Source organism: Empidonax traillii, unplaced genomic scaffold (assembly GCF_003031625.1).
Source record: "Empidonax traillii isolate 1590-97213 ecotype Southwest subspecies unplaced genomic scaffold, ASM303162v1 scaffold250:size724861, whole genome shotgun sequence".
Classification (NCBI taxonomy): Eukaryota; Metazoa; Chordata; class Aves; order Passeriformes; family Tyrannidae; genus Empidonax; species Empidonax traillii.
This window is the reverse complement of record NW_020955443.1, coordinates 176641-199820: the sequence shown is the minus strand read 5'-3', so window position 1 is coordinate 199820 and position 23180 is coordinate 176641. Positions and strand designations below refer to the sequence as shown.

General features: G+C 48.4%; 1 protein-coding gene across 1 annotated transcript in view; it reads right to left on the bottom strand.

Moving 5' to 3' along the window:
• NAT8L (N-acetyltransferase 8 like) overlaps window positions 1-14468 on the bottom strand; it is a 28083-nt gene extending 13615 nt beyond the window's left edge. Inside the window, exons 1-2 of the mRNA XM_027889060.1 lie at window positions 14040-14468; window positions 12605-12769 (exon numbers count right to left, since the gene is read on the bottom strand). Coding sequence (XP_027744861.1) covers window positions 12605-12769; window positions 14040-14373 — 499 coding nt within the window. The 5' untranslated portion in view covers window positions 14374-14468. The remainder of the gene's footprint in view (window positions 1-12604; window positions 12770-14039) is intronic.
• Between the last annotated feature and the right edge of the window lie 8712 nt (window positions 14469-23180).

Genomic DNA, 23180 nt, shown 5'->3' with positions numbered 1-23180 from the left:
TGCAGCTCCTACTGTAAATGAACACATTGCTTGCCTGCAGCACTGTTACTTCTCCACATTATGGTGAGTACTTAATCTCTGGGGGCTGTTATATTTATACCTAACTCAGCCAAACACAGCCCAGGTGTAATGTTGCTCCAGTGTGTCCCATGTGTGTATGCCAAGGTAAAGGGCTCTGCTGGAGCCCTACACAGCAAAGGAGGGCAAACACTGGGTTGAGACTTCACCTCCTGTTACAGGTCTTAGAATCCTACAGTGGTTTGGGTTGGAAGGGACCACAAGGATCTTGTAGCTCCAACTCCTTGCCATGGGAAGAAATACCTTTCAATAGGTCAGGGTGCAGACCCCACCAAGGCCTCCCAAGCAGCACAAACCTCCATCACCACACATTGCTTCAATCTTTAACTCTCACCAAACCGGTGGCAATGCCCCATGTAAAGCCAGAGCCCTGCTGTGGTGCAGAAGAACACATACCTGGATGCCCACTCTTGGTAAAATCAATGCATTTCTGCATCCCTCTCCCAGCACAATAAACCCAATATGCCTTAGGTATCATTCTACTGAACTCCACTACTTCAGACTGAAACTAGCACATTTATTTAACGTGGCAGTGTAAGAAAATTCTTCATCCATAAATACATGAACATCTGTCAGGCTGGGCACAGACAATGGACCTGTTGTGGATGATGCATTAGCAGAAAATGAAAATTACATGTGTAAATCTCTACATCTCTAAAATTAAAAAGCGGCAAAAAACCACTTTGCCACGTGTTCAGACTACCATGCCAGACCAATCAGGCCAAAACATCCAAGATCTCCTGTGATAACCATCTATCACCACTTTACACTTCACATCCACGCGAATGGGATTCCTTGGAGCCCCAGCCTCAACATCAGTCCCAAGAGCCAATGATTTGAAAGACATCTGTAAAATAAATTAATGGAGTGAGTAGGTAACAGGCCACATCTCATTCCATTGGGAAGACATACAGGAAATGAAGGGCGGGCTGTTCAGGGCTAGTGAAAGCAGATACTTTAATACCGGGCAGCGTCAGGCTGTGGCAAGCTCATTCACCAAGGATCTGTGGAAAGGGGATCAACTTACACATACAAGCAGCGCTACAGCAAGAAGAGATGCAAGTCCACACAAATCTGGGTGGAAATGCAGTATTTTGAAGATCTGCTGGATTTTCTCAGCTACAAAGAAGCACTAAATGCCCTGTCCCCAGTGCTAGGACAGGACAGAATGAATGTATCTAAGAGCAGGTTCACAGCTACAAGTCCTTTCCAATGCACCAGTATTCCCTAAAACATCATAGATTCACCTTGCAGGCAGCTGATAGCACAAACACACACAGCAAACTCCACCGGTTTACTCCACCACTGCACTTCCCATTTACGTCACAGGTCTCCACTAAATATCCAAAGAGCACTTGGACCTATACTGAAGGATGCCCCTAAGTAATACACTCAACTCCCAGCAAGAGACAGGGGATTTAAGCCCATGATTAAGTTAAAGCAAATGCTCCACTGAATCTTTAAGCCAAACCGTCCCAAGAGTTCAGTCTCAGAGAACATGGGGGGGTTATGTAAGATTTTTTTTTAAATTTCACTGAAATCCTCTTTAGCTATTTGAGTTATCCATGAAAAAATGTTCCCACTTCTCAAGAATCCTTGCAGATGCTTTGATGTTTTTCAGACTACTGATGGCCCAAAAAAAGCCCCATAAAAGCTGATGTAAAACCTGATGATGGCTTATTCCCAAATGGAAATCCCTGTCCGAGAGGCACAGCTTGATGTTATCCTCTGAACACTGGCAGGTTCTGAAACCACACCAGACACAGATTTTCATAGCCATTAAGTGAATCTAATTGACTTTATGGGCAGCAAAAGCTTGAAAAGGTGTTTTACAAATACCCCTTTTAAAGAGTTTGGATTTAAAAAAAAAAAACCTCTCTCATCAGCATCCCTATTGTACAATAACTTGTTCCCTGCTCACTTTCTCCCTTTAAAAAAATCCCATCACTAACGATGTAATTCTGACAAGGAGGACTTTACCAGCCAGGGATCTGCCGTGCTTTTATTGCTGTCTCTAACTAACAATCATCTGAATTGCTTAGCACTCAGAAATGGCAGGTGCTCCAAACCAGGCTGTTTTCAAAAGCTTCTCTTTGCAGTTCTACTATTTAACATTATTTTAAATTGAAAGACTACAGATTTAGGTCTTCCCTGGATTCCCACTAGAAGTGTTACACAGTGTTTTTGCTGCTGTTAACTAGTTCCAGGGAGGATGAACAGATTTGGCACCTCCAAAAAAAGAACAAAAAGCCCTGATCTCAGCAAATGAAGTGGTTGGTTTGTTGTTTTCTCATATTCTGACTGCAATAATGATTTTATATATCCTGTTAAAATGGGAAGAATTAGATTTATAGGAAAAATCATGGCAATAAAGATCAACAGATACATCTGGAAGTGATATGGGTCAGATGCTCTAAAGAAGGTGTAAGAAATCCTGTTGTTGGCAGTTCATTTGCCTTTAGACAAAATGTTTTCCCCCCCTACCACCACTGACAAGTGGGTTTGTGCACTGATGCACTGTTTTCAGCTTAGCAGAGACAATATCCTCCTGCTGCTGACTGCTATTTATTTTCTCATCTTTGCTATTCTGAGTCTTCTACCAAAAAAATAAAGTCTTGCACTCACCATGCTAAATACCTGAACAGCAAACTAAGAGGAGGAAAGTACATATGCAATGAAATTAGGCAAAAGGACAAACTTAAAAGTATAAGGGGAAGATCAGAGATACGAAGGGATGCTGTGTATGGGACCACCACTTGTGGGAAATGCCAGAAGTGATGAACGAAGCAAGAACCAGACCAGATAAAAAAATCACTGGAGAATTCAACACAGGGCTGGACAACAAAGCCAATGAGAATTCAAAGTATACAAAATGCAAATGTTGCAGTTTGATCCAAGACTGGAAACATGGGATACAGAACTGCTGTGGTAGGGGATGGACATGAGGAAAAAAATGGGAAAAAAAATACTTCAAGGAACTCCTATTGGTTCCCAGTAGTAGATGTTATTATCTGATAGCTGCTGAAATGAGTGTTGAATGCAAGGTGCACTGAGGAGCCACAAACAGCCAGACAGCTGGTCCACTGCCCCCCATTTCAATTAGCAGTGCTAGCACAGAGCCCAAGAGCTGCAACTGTAAAAAGCAAATAAACTTGCATGGCTGCTGCTGGTTTCCATGTCAGGCTTTGAGCACACTGGCAAGAGAGAGCAGGAGCAGCTTGTGTAGCAATTACCGGTGATCGAGGATAAATCCAGGCAAGTGGCTTACTTAAAAACGCAGTTTTTGTCAATGCAAAACAATTTACACATTTGTCCTGGATTCATCAGAGCTGCAAAATGAGAGGCAGAGGAAAGGCAGGCTGGCACTAATCCTGCACACAGCTCAGCCCCCAGTGTGGCTGGCTGGGACACCAGCACACTTCTCGGTCCTTCCCGGGATCACGGGGGATGTCCCAGCAGCCTCAACTTCAGAGATGGAGCCCTGCAAGACCACTTCTTCAACTACTACACTGGTATAAAATACCTAAATATGTAATTTAAACAGGGCCTGGGATCCAGGCAATGCCAGCACTGACTCAGTATAGATTTAATAGTGCCATGCAAAGAGCAATAGAGGGACCTGCCTGAGGGGTAACAAACACTAACTGTATCATGGCTCTACCATAATCAGTATTTTTTAAGCATACACTTGGATCTGACCTTTGCTTCTTAAGGAAGCCTGTAACAGAGCCAACAGTTTCATTTTGGGCTGAAACTAACACACTAAACACAGATACTTGCTTCTTCATAGTGAAAAAATGGAGAGGGAGTAGTGAATCAACTTGATTTGGACCAAAACTGTCCTCCGTTTTACTTTCCAGTTCCTGAACTGAAAAATCATTTTCTCATAAAACCTCTGGTTTTCAGTTTTGCCACTTGGATAAGTCATAGAAACTGTACATGAATTTTAAGTGACAAATATTACTTGCAAGTTATCATTTCAAGCAGGACACGCTGACGTGCAACTAATGCACTGTATTATTCTATTAGCATTTACACTGCTGCAAATCCAATTTTAAATAACAATATCTCGAGTAGCCACTTAAAAAATACAACTGCAATATATGTTTCCCATTACCTATTTTGAAATGTCTCCTTTCACTCGCACAATCCCACTTTAAAGCAGAAGCCCAGCTTGGCATGAAAGCATGGGAGTCCCAGGTCTAAATTTTAGAATTCTCCTCTAAGAAATAATTTTTTTCAATTTTTGAAAGAAACACTATTCAGTTATAGAAGACAGTGAATGATACTGTATATGCTGTCATAAATTGTTAATTGATTGCTGGGGTCCAGCAGGTCAATAGATGACTTCAAAGAATGGCTCAAAGCCATCTGTAACAGATACCACAGCTTGTACCTGGCTCTAACCAGACTACTATGAACTAATTTTTGATGCACCCTTATTAAAGGACATGAGGCTTCATGGTGATTCCACTTGGCCCTCAGCAAAAAACAAAACTACCCAAACAAACAAACAAACCAGCAAAACCCCGAAACCCAAACCCCATTATTTTGTTACAAGGAATAGATTTGTAAATAGAAACTGGGTAAGACGTACTGCTATCTTTAGATTCTCTTTAAGAATCCTTTCATTAGCCACCTGTCAGGACAACAAAACGATTCCTCAGCTTTCTACAGGGGGAGGGAAAACAAAAAAAAAAAAGGGGGGGGGGAATCTAAAAATACATTTGAAGCTCCCTGTTTCACTGATGCAGAAAGTGCCAACAAAGGCTCCTACATTGCAGAACCAGCAAAACACTCCAAGTCTCTCTTTTTACTGTAGACTGGAAGGGAGTAGCATCAAACGTGATTATTTGTAACAGATTCCCAGCACTGCATTACCAAAATAAAAACATGGGCTTTTGGATACACCCATAAACAATGCTGAGAGCTCCCGGAGTCCACGAGGGGCTCTTGGACACCCTGACAGATGGTTCCCATCCAGAGTAATTAAACATGACCTGCCCAAATCAAGATCTCAGCCTAAGAAAGAAACTTCAGAAATCCACTCTGAAATCTGGGGAGATTTTTGAATGGTTTGTCTTCTTAAAAATCAGGCCATGCATTTAGACTTTTACAGGAAATCAGTAGTTTTCAATGTATTTAGAGGCCTTCAAGTAGAGAGCAATACCAAATGGCAGTTTCTAAGTACTCAGGCTGGTGGTCTTGCACGTTGTCAGGAACCAACTGACACTCTTGGATAACCCTAAGAGACTGAATATAATAAATAAATAATGTGTTAAAGAATAAGATTTTTTCAGTTCATGCTCTTACATCCAAAATTCAATGTCAAGAGGGGCTCAAAGCTTTGTAGCTTTAAACTCCTGCCACCAGTTAGATATCTGACACAAAATCTAAATTTAGGCTACTAGGAAAATCTTAACCTGAAACAGACTTTTGGGTAATTGTTTTAAATTTTGGTCATTCCTAAGAAAGCAAGAGAAAGAAGTAGTAAACCCTTTATAAGGGGAATACATTTGCATATAAACTTGTGCAAAAGATTCTGGAGTCAGAACCTTTTTAGGTTTACTCACTAAGATAGCAGTAAGAAATTGCATACAATCATGCCAAAACCCATCCAACATAAGAGAAAACATTAAAAAAATTACTCAAAGCCAGAAAAAAACCCAGAACACCTGATGTTCCTGCCTCCATATTCATAGGTCTCAGTGTGGCTTGTTTGCTGGTTCTGAGAAGCTAACTGTGCCTAAAAAACTACTAATGTTCAATTTACACAACTGGTTACTTCTTGTACTGAAGATTAATGACCAGCACTGGCACATACTAGGAATTTTAAACATCTGCAGGCAGAGCTTATGTTCAGGAGCATCATATCCACCCAGTCATGGCTACAGCTCAAACACCACTGCATTAACCGATGGTCAGGTCAGTGAGGGACTGACTAGACTGACTACTTTTAGAGAGAATTTTTGAACACAAAAAGAAAAAAAAAAAAAAAGAAGAAGAAGAAGATTATATTGCTCTGCAAAATTTACTACGAAATCTATTTTCATCTAATTTTGATATGGGTCTCTGCCAAAGCTTGTGGATCTAAAGGAAGAGCTATTTTTGTCTTATGGATACGTGCACTGAGGAATGGGTTTGTGCATATGTTCCTGCTCCAGTGATAAATAAGCAGGAGGGGAGGGCAGGCTGCAGCAGCTTGCCCATAAACATGCTTATCCCATTAGCATGGATGACACAGCCTGGAATCTCCACTTAACAGGCAATTCCAGCTTTCCCATGTTGGCCCTCGGCTGACAGCACTGCACTTCCACTTTGTACTACATGAACCCCCCAAAGTGGAAAAAAATTAATAATAAAGGTTTTGTGGGGCAGAAAGACCCTGCAGGCCCTCCAGTGGGTTGAGCAGAGCTGGCCCATGTGGCTCAGCACTGCAAGGGACCCAGGCTGTGTCACCTCCAGATCTACACAGCACTTATCTTTAGGGCCGCAGGGTTGGGCTGGGACCCGGCAGAGCTGCCTGTGACCGGGGCATCATCCCTTGGTCAGCTCTGGGAATGCAGGATGGGGGTCAGGAGCAGTGCTGTGCCTTGCTCACTGTGCCCATGCTCCACGCTTGCAGGACAGGGCTGCCTCCAGATGGAAAAGCCAAGGCTCAAACACAGCAGAATGAGGCAGCCACGCGTGATAGAGTGCCAGTGTCTGATGAGGTGGGTTTTGAGAGGCAACTTGACTCTAAAGATGTTTTATATTATTCAAATAAAACCAAAATATTTCAGTCCATTGCTAACACTGGACAAAGCACATCCCTAGCACTTGGAAACATGAGTTGTTTTTCCTATTGCTTCCTGAAACACTCTGCACTGGAAACGAAAGATGCCAAAACAGAAAGTTCCTGTGCTGCTAAGCTGTAGAAACCCAAAAGCAACAGTGAGAATTGCTGAGCAGCAGCAGCAGCATCCCTGACCATCCTCTCGCAGTAGGTCAGCTTTGGAAGTACTTTCTGACAAAATACTTTGCACTATAAATTACATGAGAGGTCTGTAATCCTAATCTTGTAGGATCTTATATGAAGATTGTATCCCCTGAAGCACACTCACTGAATTGCAGAGAGATGCCAGCAGTGAAATGCTCCCAGGACAGACCCACCTCCGCCTGAGGAGACCCAACCTCTGTTCCCAGCAGTGGTGTGGAGCAGAGCTGGAAACACCCAGGCAGAGATAAGGACACAGCCTCTCCCATGGGTTTTCCAGCTCCCAGCCCCACGCAGAACTCCTTGCTGACCAGTGTGTGGGAGAGGCACAAGCGAAAATCCCAATACAGGACAGACAGCTCAGGAGTTTGGCAGATGCATGAGGTCAGGGCACTGCATAAGCCAGCAAGAAATGCTGAAGATAGGGATGCTTCAGATTCCAGCTGCTTCTTGGGAACCAAGAGTGGGGCAGGGCTCTCCAAAAACACATTCCTCCACTGGGAAGCAGCAGCCCTGAGCCTTCTCTGGCGTCAGGTAACTGAGCCCTTTCTTTGCAAAGCAAGGGCTGCTCTATTCTTTCCAAACAATGTTATCATTTGGCAGCTTCCCTCCTGCTTATCTGTCAGCTTGAGCATTACCCAGAATGTTGAAGAACTGGGCTCTGTGGCTGACCCTCTGCCCGGGGGCTCAGTGGTGGGGAGAAACACTCCCCCTGCCCCCCTCTCCCTGGGGCTGCCAAAGGGTTTGGGCACAGCAGAGAAACAACAGATGTGGGGCTGAGGATCTCCTCTCAAGGTACATCCTGCATCCCAAAACTCATCAGTGCTCATCCCACAGCTTTTGCAGAGCTCAGCACCCACAAAGCAAGGCTAGCAGGAACCACATGATTTATACCCAGCTGTTCACCTTGCAGACATCTGGGTTCAATCCCTCTGGCATTGAATCCACTGGAAACTGGCCTGACCCAAGAGCAAAATGCAAATATTTGCTTGTTAACCAGACAAACATCCCACTGAACTCGAGGAACACCTCAAAAGGCAGGAGCAGTAAATAGGATCTCACCTCCTCACACCACAACTCTGGCTCCACTCCAACTGGTGTCCTTCTGGCAGAAGGACATGAAACCAAAACCTCTGCCAAGAAGGGCAGGACAGCCCTCCGTTGGGCTTGGCTGAGCACTGTGCCACCCAAAAACAGCAAAAACTGAACCCTAACAAACCATCCCCCAGCAGCCCCTCTCCCACAGGGCCTGTCCCCCAGGGAGGTTGGGATTTCTGTGCAGGCATTTCGTCTGCACCCTTATATACTGGGGACAAGGGGCAGCAGGATGAGAAAGCTCTGCTCACCCCTGGATGGAGGTAGGAGAGCAGAGGCACCCATCTTGTCCCAGCATGAAGCAACCAGAGGCACCCACAGAGAAAGAGCTGCAGATGTGCAGCCACTGCTGAAAACCACAGCCCTCAGCACAGCAAAGTTAATGTGATCTGACACCTCCTGCAGCAACTACTCCAGCTTTGTCTGCTGCACTGGGCAAGGCAGATGCCCTCAACACTCCAGCAGGTCCTGCAGCCTCAGCTCTCCTGGCTGCACATCTGTGCTGTCTGTCCATCCTCCCCTGCAGCACTGGGCATTGCTAGGCAGCCACCCAGCTTGTCACCAGTCCCCAAAACCCTAACAAAGGCTAGCTCCCACCACCACTAGATCTTTGCACCAGCAGGACAGGTATGCACACCCCTCAGCAGACCCTGCTAGGACAGCCAGCAGCAGGAGACAGCTCTTTAAACAACCACAGAAAGACATGCAAGTTCATCAGCCAAAGCCCCAGCTCCACTCGCTTTGGAGAGCAGCGGTTTTGTTTCGGAGGCAAAGGAGTCCTGGTTTCCATCAGCACTCCAGCAAAGACCTCAGCCTCGCAAGAATCTCTTTAACACACCAACCACTGCAAAAAATATACAACACAACCAACTGGGACAGAAGCTTGAAGAGACACTGTAAAATTGATTAGTCAACAAAATCATCAGACCATAAAACAAGCTCCAGCTGTGCTCCTCTTTTTTACATAGATAAATGCAAAAGGCAGGGCTCTATTTAAAATTAATTTTTTTTTGTTTGTTGACTAGAGCCTACGTTACTCTGGTTGACAATTAAGCCCATTATCCAATTCCTTTCTTTTCTACCACTCCAGTGTCTTTTTTCATAGTCTTTGAAGAAGGAGAAAAAAAAAATGAATTCCAGTAAGTGCTATTTTAAAATGAAAAATGCAAGCTTACAAAAGGCTCAGGAAGGTGTTTGAGCCATTCAACCTTCTGTTCTAAGACCCCAGCACGAGACTCAACACAAACAATTCCGTTCACATTAAGAACAATTTCAAGTCACACCTCTGTGTACAAGCTCCAAGTTAAGCACTGGACCAAACATTCTGCCAGACCCTTGGCATAAGTGTTGGAAGGCAAGAGAAAACAAAGGCTTAAATTTTGGCTAGTGTACTTCTGCAGAATCATTGTCAGCACATATTTTTCAGTCCACACAAAGTCCAGCAGAGGAAAATTCAAACCATAACTAACTTGGAGGTGAGCAGTTTAGAAAAACTGCAGGAGAAAAACCCTAATACAATGTAAATCATGGAGCTGTTCAACACTAATCATTAACCTGGGTGCTTATGATATCCCATTGCAAACCGGGTCCTTTAGGTTTGGTTTTAAAACTGACCCACAGGTTTTGCAGATGCTTTCACAAAACCAGCAAGAACAACCCGTTTTAGTAGTTAAAATATCCTCTCACTGTAGATCCCTGCCTCACCAGAGGCTATTTGCTGTGGATGCTCTGTACAACCACACCCCAGTCCTGGGCACCACAGGGAGCCCTCTGCAAACAACAGGTTTTCAAGTCTGGCTACCATGGATTCCAAGGGCAAACCTCACCAAAGCCACAACCAACATCATGATCCAAGACCTTAAGACCATCTCCCAATTCTACCTTGGTGTTCATCACCCCAGGAAACAGGAATTCATAGCCCCAGCACAGAAATGCTCCCTTCCTCTATTCTCCATGTTGGGGAAAAAAAAAAAATCGAGCAGGTAAACACAGATCCTCTAAAGAAGGAGCGGGAAGTTGCCTGGTTGTACTCCCAGCCAAAGCCAGGCCAAGCTGCAGTTACATCAGGTTGGGTTTAACTCATCTAGTCAAGCTCTGGCCATCTCCAGGCCTCTCTGTGCCCCTGTTCCTGCACCCCATTACCCTCCCTGTGACAAGTTCTTCTTTTAACACCTCATTGAGAAAGGTCTCACTAATATCTCAGCTGCAGAAATACAAGGAGCCCTTCTCATTCCCACTGCAACTGTTTCTGCCTGGGTGCTAATTTGTAAACTATGCAAATAAAAGAAAAACTTGAGGCTGGAATTTGTTTTATTGCCATTGTTCTGTCCTTTGGGTGGGATGGGCAACACTAGTGTGGCTCATCACTGCCTTTCTCCGGTTGCTCAGCCAGTCAGCCTTCAAAGCACACAGAACTCCAGGATTCTCCAAGAGGACTGTATTTATACTGCTATCCTATAGGAAAAAAACAATCCACCAACTGCATTTTCAGAGGAAACAGGAGTGAACTGCTGGATTCATGCCTTGTGCACAGCTGCAACAAATAGCACTGCACGGCCTCATGGCACACAGACAGGCATCACTGAGGGTGCTGGTCCCAGCATGCAGGCACCCTTCTCCTCCCCAGCCCCCAAAGCCTCTCTGGTCTTTATCTGGTTTTTACCCCAGCCAACTTGCTTAACAGCACTATCATCAAGAACCTTTAACAAGCACCAACAATCCCATAAATCTGCTTTTTATGGCATGGCAGAAGCCTAATTACATGATTAAATTCTGTCAGAAATTACAGCCCACACACACTTGCTCTAAAATTGCAATTAGCCCTTTCAGGTACCAAATAAAAGCAATGCTAACATTTCAAAGACATGTTGGCAACACAGCTGAGCAGGATTACATTACTGACCCTAAACAAATTGAGGGCATTACTCTTCCTTTGAGCCCTTTTCCTTCATTTTCTGTATCTGTTAGTGTTATAAATACAGGCACTGCGACCACTTTGACCACACAAACCCTGAGCATTAATGAGCAAAGCAGCTCAAACACCTATTAACTCCATATTACATGTTCTTATTCTACTTATTCTGCTACTTTCTCCAGCACAATATCTTGCTGAACCTCACTACAGAGGTGCAGAGATGTGTTGCTACAAACACTTTTATTTCTGTGACACCACCTTTAATGAAGATTGAGCTTTTTAAATACAAGTCACACGTCACTTAATTTTTACAAAAACAAGCCCTGTAAATGTGTGCAATATGGGACAAAGACCTGGACAAGATAAACACTATAGTGGGAAACAGAATCTAAAGCCAGGACATCTAAGCTATTTGGGGATATTCCTACAAGGAGGAGCAACATTTTAGCAATGCTACGTTTAGGAAAATGTAACACTGCACATTAGAAGTGAGGGAAAGTTTGTGGCTAGGATACCATCCAGGAGTCCTCTAGAAGTGGCCGGGAAGAGGTCTGTCACACCTGGCGATCCGCAATGATACAGCAAAAACACGGTCACATGAAAAAACAACACAGTAGATACCCAAGAAGAGAGCAGGAACCCTGAGAAGAGGGAACTAAGGCAGGATACTGGCATCGCCTTGCTCTCACAGCTCACCATTAGCACTCTGCGAGCACCAAAAGCAAACCTCAAACCCCGAGTGACTGCCCAGGCATCCCCCTGCTCTGGTTCTCAACATGGGTGTGTGCCTACAACAAGGGAAATGGCGCCTGACAGGTTCTAAAGGGACTCTGTTTTTAATTATGTCATCATAATGTATATTTTACAGCTTAACCAGCAAATATTATAGCGAGATACTGTATTTTTAATTATATTCATATATGTAACAAATCGATGGACACATATTGTGTCAAACTCCTGCGGCAGCAGTCCTTTACATACCTGATCTGTGCCTCTTCCAAAACACCCGCATTAAGGAATGTTCTTGAACAATATGGGAAAATGGGCACAGTAGCTAAAATGGGCTCCTCCGTGCATTTGGGCTAAAAGGCCTTTCATCTCTCTCTCTTCCTGCTGTCAGAGCTAATACCAAGTTCAAGGAGCAAAGAAATAGCAGGCTCAAGACATAAGAACTGGGGTGGACCCAGCCTGCAGTGAAAAACCTGCATTCTTCACCATCAATGTCCCCAAGCACCCACGCCTCAGTCCTTGGGCTGGCTGTGGGACCTGGCAGTGCTGTGCTTGGGGGGGTGGACAGAGGGTGCCTTGGATGACTAGGCACCTTGTGGGGGTAGTGAAACAAACAAACAAACAACAAAAAGCCCAAGCCAAACCAAAACCAGAGGTGGCTTTGCGCCTGGTGTGGCTAAAGAGCTGCATTCTGGTGACTTTTGAGCTTGCTCAGTGCTGCTGACAGGAGGAAAAGGCGCCAGCAGCAGGGAGCAGCCATGTTCCCCAGCAGGCTGGGAGAAGGAAGGCTCCCTCGGGGAATTTGTACTCACCTGGCGGTTTCATGTAATATTGCTCAATATCGGACATGTCCGTGTGCAGCGCACAATCGAGATAGTGCAGGATAACTTTTCTACTGAAGTAGTACCTCATGCCCATCAGAAAGATGGGCAAACAGCAGGTCAGCAGGAAGGACTTGGTCACAACAAAGCACATTACTATGGAGATAAGGAAGAGAAATAAACGACACCTGTCAGAAAAGAGAATTTAGTGTTGATTTCGGAATACAAACTCATTATAAAAATAAATAAATAAAACAATCACAGTCAAAATATACAATTGCAGTACACACACAATTCACGCTCTCAAGATTATCACGCTAATGGATAATGCATCGCGACGAGGTAACCCGGAGAAGTTTATGGGGTCCTGAAAGGAGCCAGTGGGGAGGATGCCGCCACGCCACGGCAGGTCCCACCGAGCCCGGATCAGGGCCGTGGGGACCCCCAGGGCCCAACACACCCCAGGCTCCCTTCGCTCTCCCCGGTGAGGCCGGAACGCAGCCGGGCGGCGGAGCCGCGCTGCGGGCACCGCTCCGCAGCCATGTGTTCGCCACTGCGGCAGTGCTATTTCCATCAGCACCGACTCCCAGGGCAGCCACCCCGCCCGCCCCCATCCCGCCGGGCTGCCGAACACCTGGGGGGCTTCTGCGGGTGCCCCCCAGCCGGCGGCTCCCCCCGGCATGGCCCCAGAGCCACCGGTGCGCCCCAACGCCTGCTGGGGGGTCCCCCTCCAGTGCGGGGCCCCGTCCTCCCCGATGTCTGGGACACGGGGTGTGACCCTCCTGCACCCACCGAGGGCAGGAGACCACCCCAAAGCCCGCCCGGCGCGGGGGGCACATATTATTAATCATTATTGGCACAGGGACGGGACACCTTGCGTTATTTTGGGCACTCAAGTCTGGGAGGTGAGGTGACCCCCCCTTCCTCGCCTCGGCCCTGCTGTAGGGGGACACCCTCTCCCCGCGCCAGGGGAGGGCTAAAGAGGGGCTTTCACTGGTGGGCCCGGCCGTCTCCAGGCAACGCCGGAACGCGGCTCGCTCCCCCCTCTCCGGGCTGCGCGGGGGCGGACGGTGCGCTGCGCTCCCCTCCGCGCACCCCCAACCCCGCAATAACCACAAGGACGGAGTCTGCCCTCACCCCCGCGGCGGCCTTCAGCGCTCCCCACCCTTACAGCCCATGGTAGGGTCGCGCATCCCCCGGCGGCGCAAGGCTCGCATCCCGCTCCCATCCCGCCTGTCCCCGCCGCAGCGCTGCGGCTCCGCGGCCGCCCCGCACGATGCTGCGGCGCTCCCGCTCCCCGCACCGCCGCAGCGCGCCCGGGGCCGCGGGTCCCCGGCGCCTCCCGCCGCTCCGACCATTTTGTGAAGACCCACAGCCAGGCAACAAACCTGGCGCCCCCCTCCCCCAAAAGGGAGCGGATACTCACCCGCCAGCAGCCCGTAGAGCAGCTGAGTGAGGGGCTGCTGCTTCAGCCCCCTGAACGCCGTGTTGGGGATCCGCTCCATGATCCCCTCGTAAAAGATGCGGCGCACCACCTCCTGCTCGGAGGGGTGGAATTCGCGGATATAGACATTGTCGCGCCGGGGGTCTTCTTTTGGTGGGGTGAGGGGAGGTGGCGGGGAGGGAGTGGAGCCGGCCAAAGAGGGCCACATCTGGGAGGAGGAAACAATGATCGTGTCTTTTTTGGATCCCGGGATTGATTCATGATCTTCCGCCACAATCTTGGTCTCACAAACCATCTTGGGAGACAGACAATGCATGCAAACCGTCCGCGGGGAAGGGGTGAGGAGAAAAACGGGAGAGGGAGGTCAGAAAATTAGGAGAAAAAATAATTAAAAAAAAAAAAAAAAAAAAAAAAAAAAAAAAAAAAAAAAAAAAAAAAAAAAAAAAAAAAAAGGAAAAAGGGGAGGGGGAAGGAGCGGGGCGCGGAGCCGGCACGGAGACCCGCAGGCAGCGGGGCGCTGAGCTGCGCGGCCGGGCAGGACAGGAGGAAGAAGCCCCGCTGCATTTTGGAGAGGCATTTATAGAGCGAGGGGGGCCTCGGGTCCCCGGGGTCCTAGAGCCCCCCGCATTGGCTGCGCGGGGTCGCCATGTGATCGGGGGGGCGGGACACCTCCCCCTTTCCCCCCCCCCCCATCCCTGCACCGCCCCTTGCAAATTACTACGGCGCGGGGCTGCGCGGGCAGTCGGGGGGTCGAACATCGCTGCCCGCACTCACCGGTGCGCCGGGAGCGGGGGGAAGGGGACGTCATTTCTTTATTTTTTATGTATTTAGCTACGTATATACTGCGAACGCACGGTGCGCCCGGCGGCTTTCTGGAACAGTCGCTGCGGGTGCGCGGCGCTGCGCGGGGCGCTGCGGGAGCCTGCGGGACGCGGAGCGGCGGAGAGGAGACTGCGCCGGCCCTGCACCGCGTCCCGCAGGGCTGCGGCACCGAGAGTCGCTGCGCGGAGCTCCGCGGGGCGCGGAGGGTGCCCCGGCCCCAGCTCCAGCCATCCTGCGTGGAACGCTCCGCGGGGGCAGAGGGGAGCGGGGGATGCAGCCGCGAGGCCCCCGGCGCCTCGTAAGCAAATCCCCCTCCCCATCCCTCGGTCAGTAACTTTTCCAGCCGTGCCCACGCCGCTGCGCGGTGCGCGAAGCGCGGCCGCCCCACCGTCCCCGCGCCCACCGCGGGGCGGAGAGAAGGGATGGAGGGGGAGGGGGGGACTCGCAGAGAGGAGGACGGGCTCCTCCTCTTCACAGGACCCGAAAAGCTTTGGCCTCTCCCGGTTGGAACCGGCCGGCATCTGCCTGAGGCATGCGCTGTGCGCGGCCGGTGCAGGGTCGGGACTGGGCGGGGGATGCTGGGCGGGGAGACGGAAGCCCCAGACCCCCCCAGTCTTGTTATGTGCGTCCCCCGAGAGCTTCATCTGCGCCTCCCGCTGCCCGGTGACAGCCCCCCGCGGCAGCAGCTGTGCCCGTCCTCAAACTTCACCTGTGCGTCCCAATGGGACTTGCACCCCCCTGCGAGCCTCAGCAGTGCCTCCACCTGCAAGGTGCACCCATGCACCCCATGAAAGTTTCCTCTGTGTCTCTTCCTCTGGTAAAGTGCACGTGTGCATCCCCCTCGCTCGCAGCCGCCTTGGAGTTAACATTCCTGTATCCCCCTGCCAGGTGCACGTGTCCCCGTGAGGGGCACTCATGCGCCCTCCCCACAAACTTCGTCCCTGCATCTCCCGGGAGATGCACCCGCCCGTCAGGGAGTGCGGCTGTGTCTCTGGCATTCTGCGGGATCTGCTGCCCTGGAGCTCACGGGGTGCACTTTGGTCCTCGGGAAGATGCATCGACTGGATCTTTGCTGCAGGCTTAAGCTTGATTTCACTGTGGTGATTTCATTGTGGTTCCATTGCTTCACTTTTCTATTAAAAATTTTTTCGGGAGTATGAGGGAGGGGAAAGGAGGAACGATTAGATAAGGACTTGGAAACCTTCCCACCCAGCGGAGCAGTGCCAGCACCCCACAGGCTTGTGCTGCATCAGGCGTCCCTGGTGAGAATCTGCTCCTCGGGTGGCTGTGGGACCTGCTTGTGGCCAGGCACTGCAGCAGTGCCAGCCTGCTGGAGCACCCGCAGAGTTCCCATTCCTAAGGGGCATCGTCTGCCACGGCAGCCAGAGCAACCCTCAGCTCCCAAAGCCTGTGAATGTCTGTACTGGAAATCAAAATGTAGGATTATAAAAGGCACGGCACAGGTACAGCAGTGGATGAGTTGGCCAAAAGAACCTGCTCGAGACTGGAACCTCCCATGGGAAGATCACCCCACTGAGGAAAGGCGAGGCATGCAGCATCCCTGCATCCCCCCATCACATCTCACCTCATCAAGGAAGGAGCAGTTGGACTCCTGCTCTTGGGAGATACCTGGCAGCCCCAAATTCACCAACACAAAGAGTCTGTGGATGGGGGAAAAAAAATATTTGAAAGATTGGGGCAGTGTTTGCCTTTGAATTCTGAAAGCTTTGGGCCAAAGATAGGAGGTTGCTGTTTCAAAAATATAATTAAGATAATGCTTAGTTTCCATATGCCTGGGTTAAACTGGCATTTATTTTTGTTTCATCCTTTCCAGTCAGATACATTCCTTATTTATAAAATTACTACAGTAATAAAAACAACCCATTCCTTAAAAAAAAACAAAAACAAAAACAAACCAAAGTCAACCTACTGCAGTTACGTAACAGCCAAGGGAGTTCCCAAGCTATGGACCTGAGTGTTTGCAAATCAGTTATCTTTAAAAAGGCACTAAATGCTTGTTTACTATTTATGCTACCACAATTGAGCATCTAATGAGCAGTAATTAATATCTCCTGTTCCCCTGAGATAAGAGGGTACCATCACTCTTGGCCAGGGTGAGGGAACTGAGGCACAGAGGGACGCAGTAATTTATGCACCATCATGCAGTGACTCAAAGAAGACACAAAGCACCAGACTAAACTTCCCAAGACCTTCCTTGCTGTCTGAATGCCAAACTTTGCCTTTCTTGTTGCAAAGCCAGGATTTCAGCTTCCTCTGTAAATGGGGGTGAAGGGGAGGTTCTGAGGGTGCTGCACGATGGGTAGGAGGGAGGGAGAAGGAGCTGGAAGCTGTGAGTGACCAAAGCAAATGTCAGTGAAAATTAAGGGCCTCTCTGAAATCAATTTCAAAAGCCAGTCAGGTTTGCAGACAGCAGATTTGGGTCCCTGGAATGAAAAGGATATTGTTAACAGCAGCTTGCTGGCAAGGCAACTGCTCTGCCAGGAGCTTTTGGTCTTAAAAACACAGTTGTCATCCCAAGTCACTGAGGATTTTACTCTTGGGTTTACTTCTGCTCCTCCAGGACTTGAGGGCAAATCTCCCACATGCCGTGACCGACCGCTGAACCTCACGGATAGAACTAATTTAATTAAGATGGACAGTTTAAAGTTTGAATTCCGTGCCAGTGCTCTCAGCAGCTCTTGCTTCTCAGTATAAAACGGGAGACTGTGCAGATGTTTGATCCATTGGTATGTTCAGGAAAAAATCCTTTGGGATAAGGAGGGCAGGCTCTATGGCTCTGGGGGCTGAGGATGTTTGAGTATTTCGGTAAGAAACATGCTTTGCCTTCAGCAGGTCTGCTTTAGGCTGACTTTGCTTTGGATTAGCACATCAAACCAGTAAGCCTTGGAAATGTCATTATTTATCCTTCTGAAAATGGCAGCTCTTGTCTTGGGTCAGGGGGAGTCACTCACTTTCACAAGCTGTAGGAAGCATCCAGCAAAGGTACAACAGAATTACCTCTTCCCCTGCTGACAGACTCACATGCTGCTCTCCCTCTGAAATTTGAGGTTTTGTGTCCACCCCTGAACTTTGTGTGACTTCCCACTAGATTTTACTGTAACTCTTGAAGCAGTGAGATCTGTGTTATAGCAAATGAAGCAAACAATTTGGGATGAGCAGTCGCTCTTGCAGATCATCTATCCCTAAGGAGTGGGGAGCACCAAGGCAGGTCCCTTCAAGCCTCTGTGACCCACTGCTCAGTATCTGCTGGACAAGGAGAGCTCCTGCTGGCTCTTTTTTCTACAGGAGCTACAAGCAGCCCCAATCCTTTGCTCATCAAGGGCTATATCTATCAACCTCAGAAATTAACTGGTTGACAGCAAAAGCTGCCCCAGGTTATATTAATGCAGTGATTTCAGAACAGCTCATCCCAGCAGGATGAGTCTGTCAGGGATGGCTCCCACCCTGTCCTTTGCAATGTCTCTATCAGTGAGGGAGGGAGGAAGGTATCCAGGTTTAAAGATCTTCTTCTCAACGTAACCTCCAGGTTCTCCTCCAACCTGGACCTTGGTCATTTCAATTGTTTTTTCCACGCTTGACCCAAGATGCCCGGAGCAGGCTGAGCACCGGCAGCACCACTGGCTGTTTGGTCGAAGCAACCTCCCACCCTCCTGCTTTGCTGGGCTGGGAAAAAAGTAAAAGCCTCTTTGTTGACTGCAGATGTGCATATGAATGTGAGGCATTTGCCTAATAAATATCTTCCCGAAGGGGGATTAATTAGCATCCCAAGATTTGCTCTCACTGCATTCCCTCTGACTGCAGCAGCTCTGCAGCACCTTCTCTTAGGGATGCTGATCTTCCCCTGAGAACGTATTGCTGGCCCCTTTCCTGATGCACAGACCCCCAAGGCCAAGGATTCACAAATCTTCTGCTCAGGAACCGACACTGGCGGCAGCACCTGTGCCGTGACAGGGGTGTTGCAGTAACCATACACACATCCTGTTTTCCCCAGTCCTGCTATGCACTGTGACCCATCACAGCAGTGATGAAGGCTCCCTCCTTCCCTGGATGCCATGAATAAGTCACTATAAAACCTGACACACCAAATTATTTCCAGCTGGTAAAAATTCATTAATTGGTAACCAGAGCCGGAGGTGGCATGTGCTGTCACACACACAGATCTCTGCTGGCATTGGAGCTGGCTGACCTCTGCTTTGGGCACAGCAAAGGGGGAATACAGGCCTCTTTGGAGATACAGAACCTTGCAACCCAACATAGACCTCTAAAATAGATTGGATGAATCATGAGCTAAAAGCTAAAAGTTGGGTTTGTATGTAAAGGGAGTTCAGGGTGACAAGTTCGGCTGTGGAGGTCTCTCCAGGGGATATCTGAAGATTAATCTCTTCCTACAACTTTTTTTGGGTTGAAAGAATTTTGTGGGTTGTGAATTAAATACAAATGTTTCCCAAACAGTGTGCACGCCCACGGCTGGCTTTATCCTCTGCCGAATGGGGATTTTGGAGCTTGCGTGTGTGTTTAATGTACAATAACATCTATGTTGAAGAAACCCCACTCTAGATCAAAGCAACATTAAAATCTGAGCTATGTAGCAATTACTCAGAGATGTATCTAGAGCGTCTCAGTGCAGCTGTGAGGAATAGTTTCAAACAAGGAAGTCTTCAAGGCCAGGCTGGATGGGGCTCTGAGCAACCTGGTCTAGTGGAAGGTGCCCCTGCCCCTGGCAGGGGGATAGGAAATGGATGATCTTTAAGGCTTCTTCCAACCCAAATCATGCTGTGATTCTGTGGAGATTTAAAGCATCTTCAGCTGAAGAGGAGTATTCCCTGACACTGGGTATGATGTCTTTTTTTCCTGATAATTTTTTTGTTACAAGCTTAGATTAAAAAGAAGTCGGGTTTTCTTTGCAGATTTTAGCAGAGACTTTCACCTCAATTAGCTGTAGGAGACAGTGCTGTGCAAGCAGAGCAAAGCTCTGTGATGTATGGTAGAGGCTTCCCAGGGGCTGTGTTGGGACCACAGTGCCATGAAGGAGGGACCAGGACTACACGTGCCCTGAGAAAAGCTGAGAGCATGAGAGCTCTTATGCACGTGGGAATAACACAGATGGTGTGAGCCAGGAAATGTTAATTTCTTGAGGTTTTCAGTCCAGGACTTTGCACCTTCTTTGTAAATTAGCAACACTGCTTTGGAAAATTACCTGCCTCCACAGCCAGTTCCTTCTCTTGCTGTAAATAACCTCCAACCACCTGAATTTTGGCTACCTGCTTGGGTCAGCAGGGTAACGCTATTACAAAATCTGCTGCATCATGAACAACTCTGTCAATGTGTATCCATCTTTGCTAAGGAAGAAGAGGAGAACATGAGGTTAATGACTGTACTTTTGACCAACAGCTATTTTGCTGGTGTTTTAAACAATGATTGTTTTAACGAACGATCACCAAAGTATGGCTGTAGCTTTATGATCTTGTAAGGAGTCTGATGGGACTTGGATGAGTCTTATTTACCCTCCCCATGGCAGGCACTGCAGCCAGACTGCAGGCAGCGGGGGGGGGAAGCAGTTTGGAAAGGACCAGGGGGAGGTAAAAGGAGAAAAGCAGAAAGAAAATTGGAGTGGAGGAGGGTTGAGGATATTCTGTGGCAAAGAGAGGAAAATTAGATGTCAAACCAACCACAGACAGAAAACCTCGAAATGCAACTACTGAATGGCCTGGCCCAAGATGAGGTCTGCAATGACAAAGCAGGAAAAGATGTGACAAGGTTACTTAAAGTTTTTTCTGGCTACATTTGAGAGTCAGCTCTGCTGCTGAGCAAAGAAAACCCACATTTTCAGCTTGGCCTGTAAGGCTGCCCTGTAACTGCTTGTAATGGCCAGCAAGTGACCCAACTCCTCCAGCAGCACTGTGCATGTAGCCTTAGGGCAGGCAATATAGATCATCCCCTGTGTGGGTTGGGCTCATGTCAGAGCTGATTTTACACTGGTTTTTCCAGCACTTGATCCAGGCTGGGATTTTCCTTTCCTTGCATAATGCCTTTCAGCAAGGAGCTGAGGCAAATTTTCAGGTATTTCCAGTTTTCCTGTTCAGTGGTGCCTCCAGGCCATGATGCTGCGAGGTGCAGGCTCCATGTCCCTTTCCCTCTGTACACGGGGTGAGGGGACGCTAACTCTGAATGCCACAGAGACCTGGGCTTCTTCTGGAGAAGCAAAAACTATGGAAGAGAGGCATCTGACTCACCTCCCTCCTTTGCTGTCTGGGACGCCTTAAGCTCTTAAAATCACACTTCCCATAGCTGCCTGATGCTTTCTCATCTGCACAGAGATCCAGGAGCCCAGCATCCTCCTCAGGGGCAGTGAGCACATGGGGAGAGGTGTTGGGCATTGTCAGCTAGGGTCTGCAAAGGGGTTTTCAGGGAGTTGGAGGCAGACTCTGACCCGGCCACAGGCAGCAGCGCTCAGATGTGATCCCAGCAAAGGGCCCTCTGGACATCTGCTCAAGGAATGTTTCACCCCCAGAACTCACAGGTGGAGCAGAAGGACAGACCCACTGGAACAGGACACAGTCCCACGTAATTGGTTTCCAGTATCAGATGAAGACCTGCCCAGAGAAACAGAAGTCCCCATTTTCCTGGGACAGACAAAGCTTTAGCTTGGAGTCTGCTAAGCCCAGTTTAGTTTCCTCTGTGTGTGCTGCTTTGATTTTGCTGGAAACATGGCAAGTGCAATGTATTTCTTCTTCATAAGCCAAGAATGGTGGAGTTCACATTTTCAGGAAAGCCATCTGCATTTTCTATCACTGCCACTTGAAAAAGCTGATCGTTTAATATCTTCTTGATCTTCCAAGCTGCAATGCTTGTGAAAAAGGGCAGTGCTCCTCCTTTCCTGGGCCTGGCCATCCTTTTCCCTATGCCGTCCTTGTGCCGCCTCCCTCCTCAGCCCAGCCCTTCATCCTTGCACACCAAGAAAACATAGCTTGCCTCTGTCTCCTCTCAGCTCCTGTGGTGCCTTTGCTGCTGCCTTTCCCTCCATCCAGAGCTCATGGTCCACTACAGCCCACCTGAACTGAGAATTAGTTGGGGGATATTTGATGGATATGTCACATGGCAGCAGGTTTCCAAAGCTCAGTTAAAGAAAGCCATACTAAGGTTTTGCCTGACTCCTGGCAAAGCAGGCAGCAAGGCTCCAATGACCGCTGCTTACTTTGGCTCTGCCCTCCCTTCGTGGGGAGGTCCACCACTATCATCTGGAGCTCCTGACCAGAGCAGAGTGGTGTATATGATGTGGTTATAGGTAAGGAGCATCACAAGGGCATGTCCAAAATGAGACCTTCAGCCCTGCAACATCTGAGTGGAAACGCTTGGGTTCTGAGTGTGGGTCAGACATGAAAGTGTGGTGACAGCTCCCAGAAACAACAGCCCTGGCAGATACCAAGCCCCAAAGGCAACTGTCTCAGAATGTCCAGGATCTGAAGAGTGAAGGAGTGATTGGTCTTTTCAGTTTTCCTTCTGTTCTGGAACTGAATGGGGAGGTTTGACTTTCTCCTCTGACCAGGGCCACCACATGGTAGTGGGGGATGCTGTGATCCTCATGTGCCATATTTCCTTTAATAAACTGAAGTCCTAAAAACTTGTGAAGTTTGAAAGCTCTGGTGAAATTTTCAAAATGGTGAAGTTGCTATGTTGATTGCATTGGGCAAATTCAAAAAATACAGTGGCATCCCACAGCATCGCAACCCAGAATGAAACTGCTGTGCAAATACACACTCATGCCATTATCCTGCAGCTCACAAGTGAGTCTGAACTTGATTAAAAACAAAGTCAGGGGAAACTGATGCAGCAGGGGTCAGGGAAGCAGTGATGGATATACAGGCAAGAGCTGCAGGAGTGGAGGGGCAAGTGTCTTCAGAGAGCAGGAACCTGCCACTCTGAAAAAAAATGAGTCTTATAGTGAGAATCCCAACATCGTCCTGTCAGTGATCCCAGCCACCCATGGAAAGGAAGGAGGTTTCACATCCTGAAGGTAGACAGCTTCATGCTGGTCTGCCCTGAGGATGAATTCACTCCAGACTTGGGAGAGACACAAGCAGCTCCTTGCTTGACAGAGATCTGGTGCAGTTTCAGCTGCAGGAGGTGCTTCCTGAGCAGAGAGGAGCGAGACAAACTAACCTCCCCATATTTGAGTTTTGCTCTTGGAATTTTGCCCCACAATGGAGCCAAAGGTGGGTCAATGCTGAGGGTGCCCTGGGATGCTCAGAGGGGAGCAGAGCCACCCCATGGGTATACAGA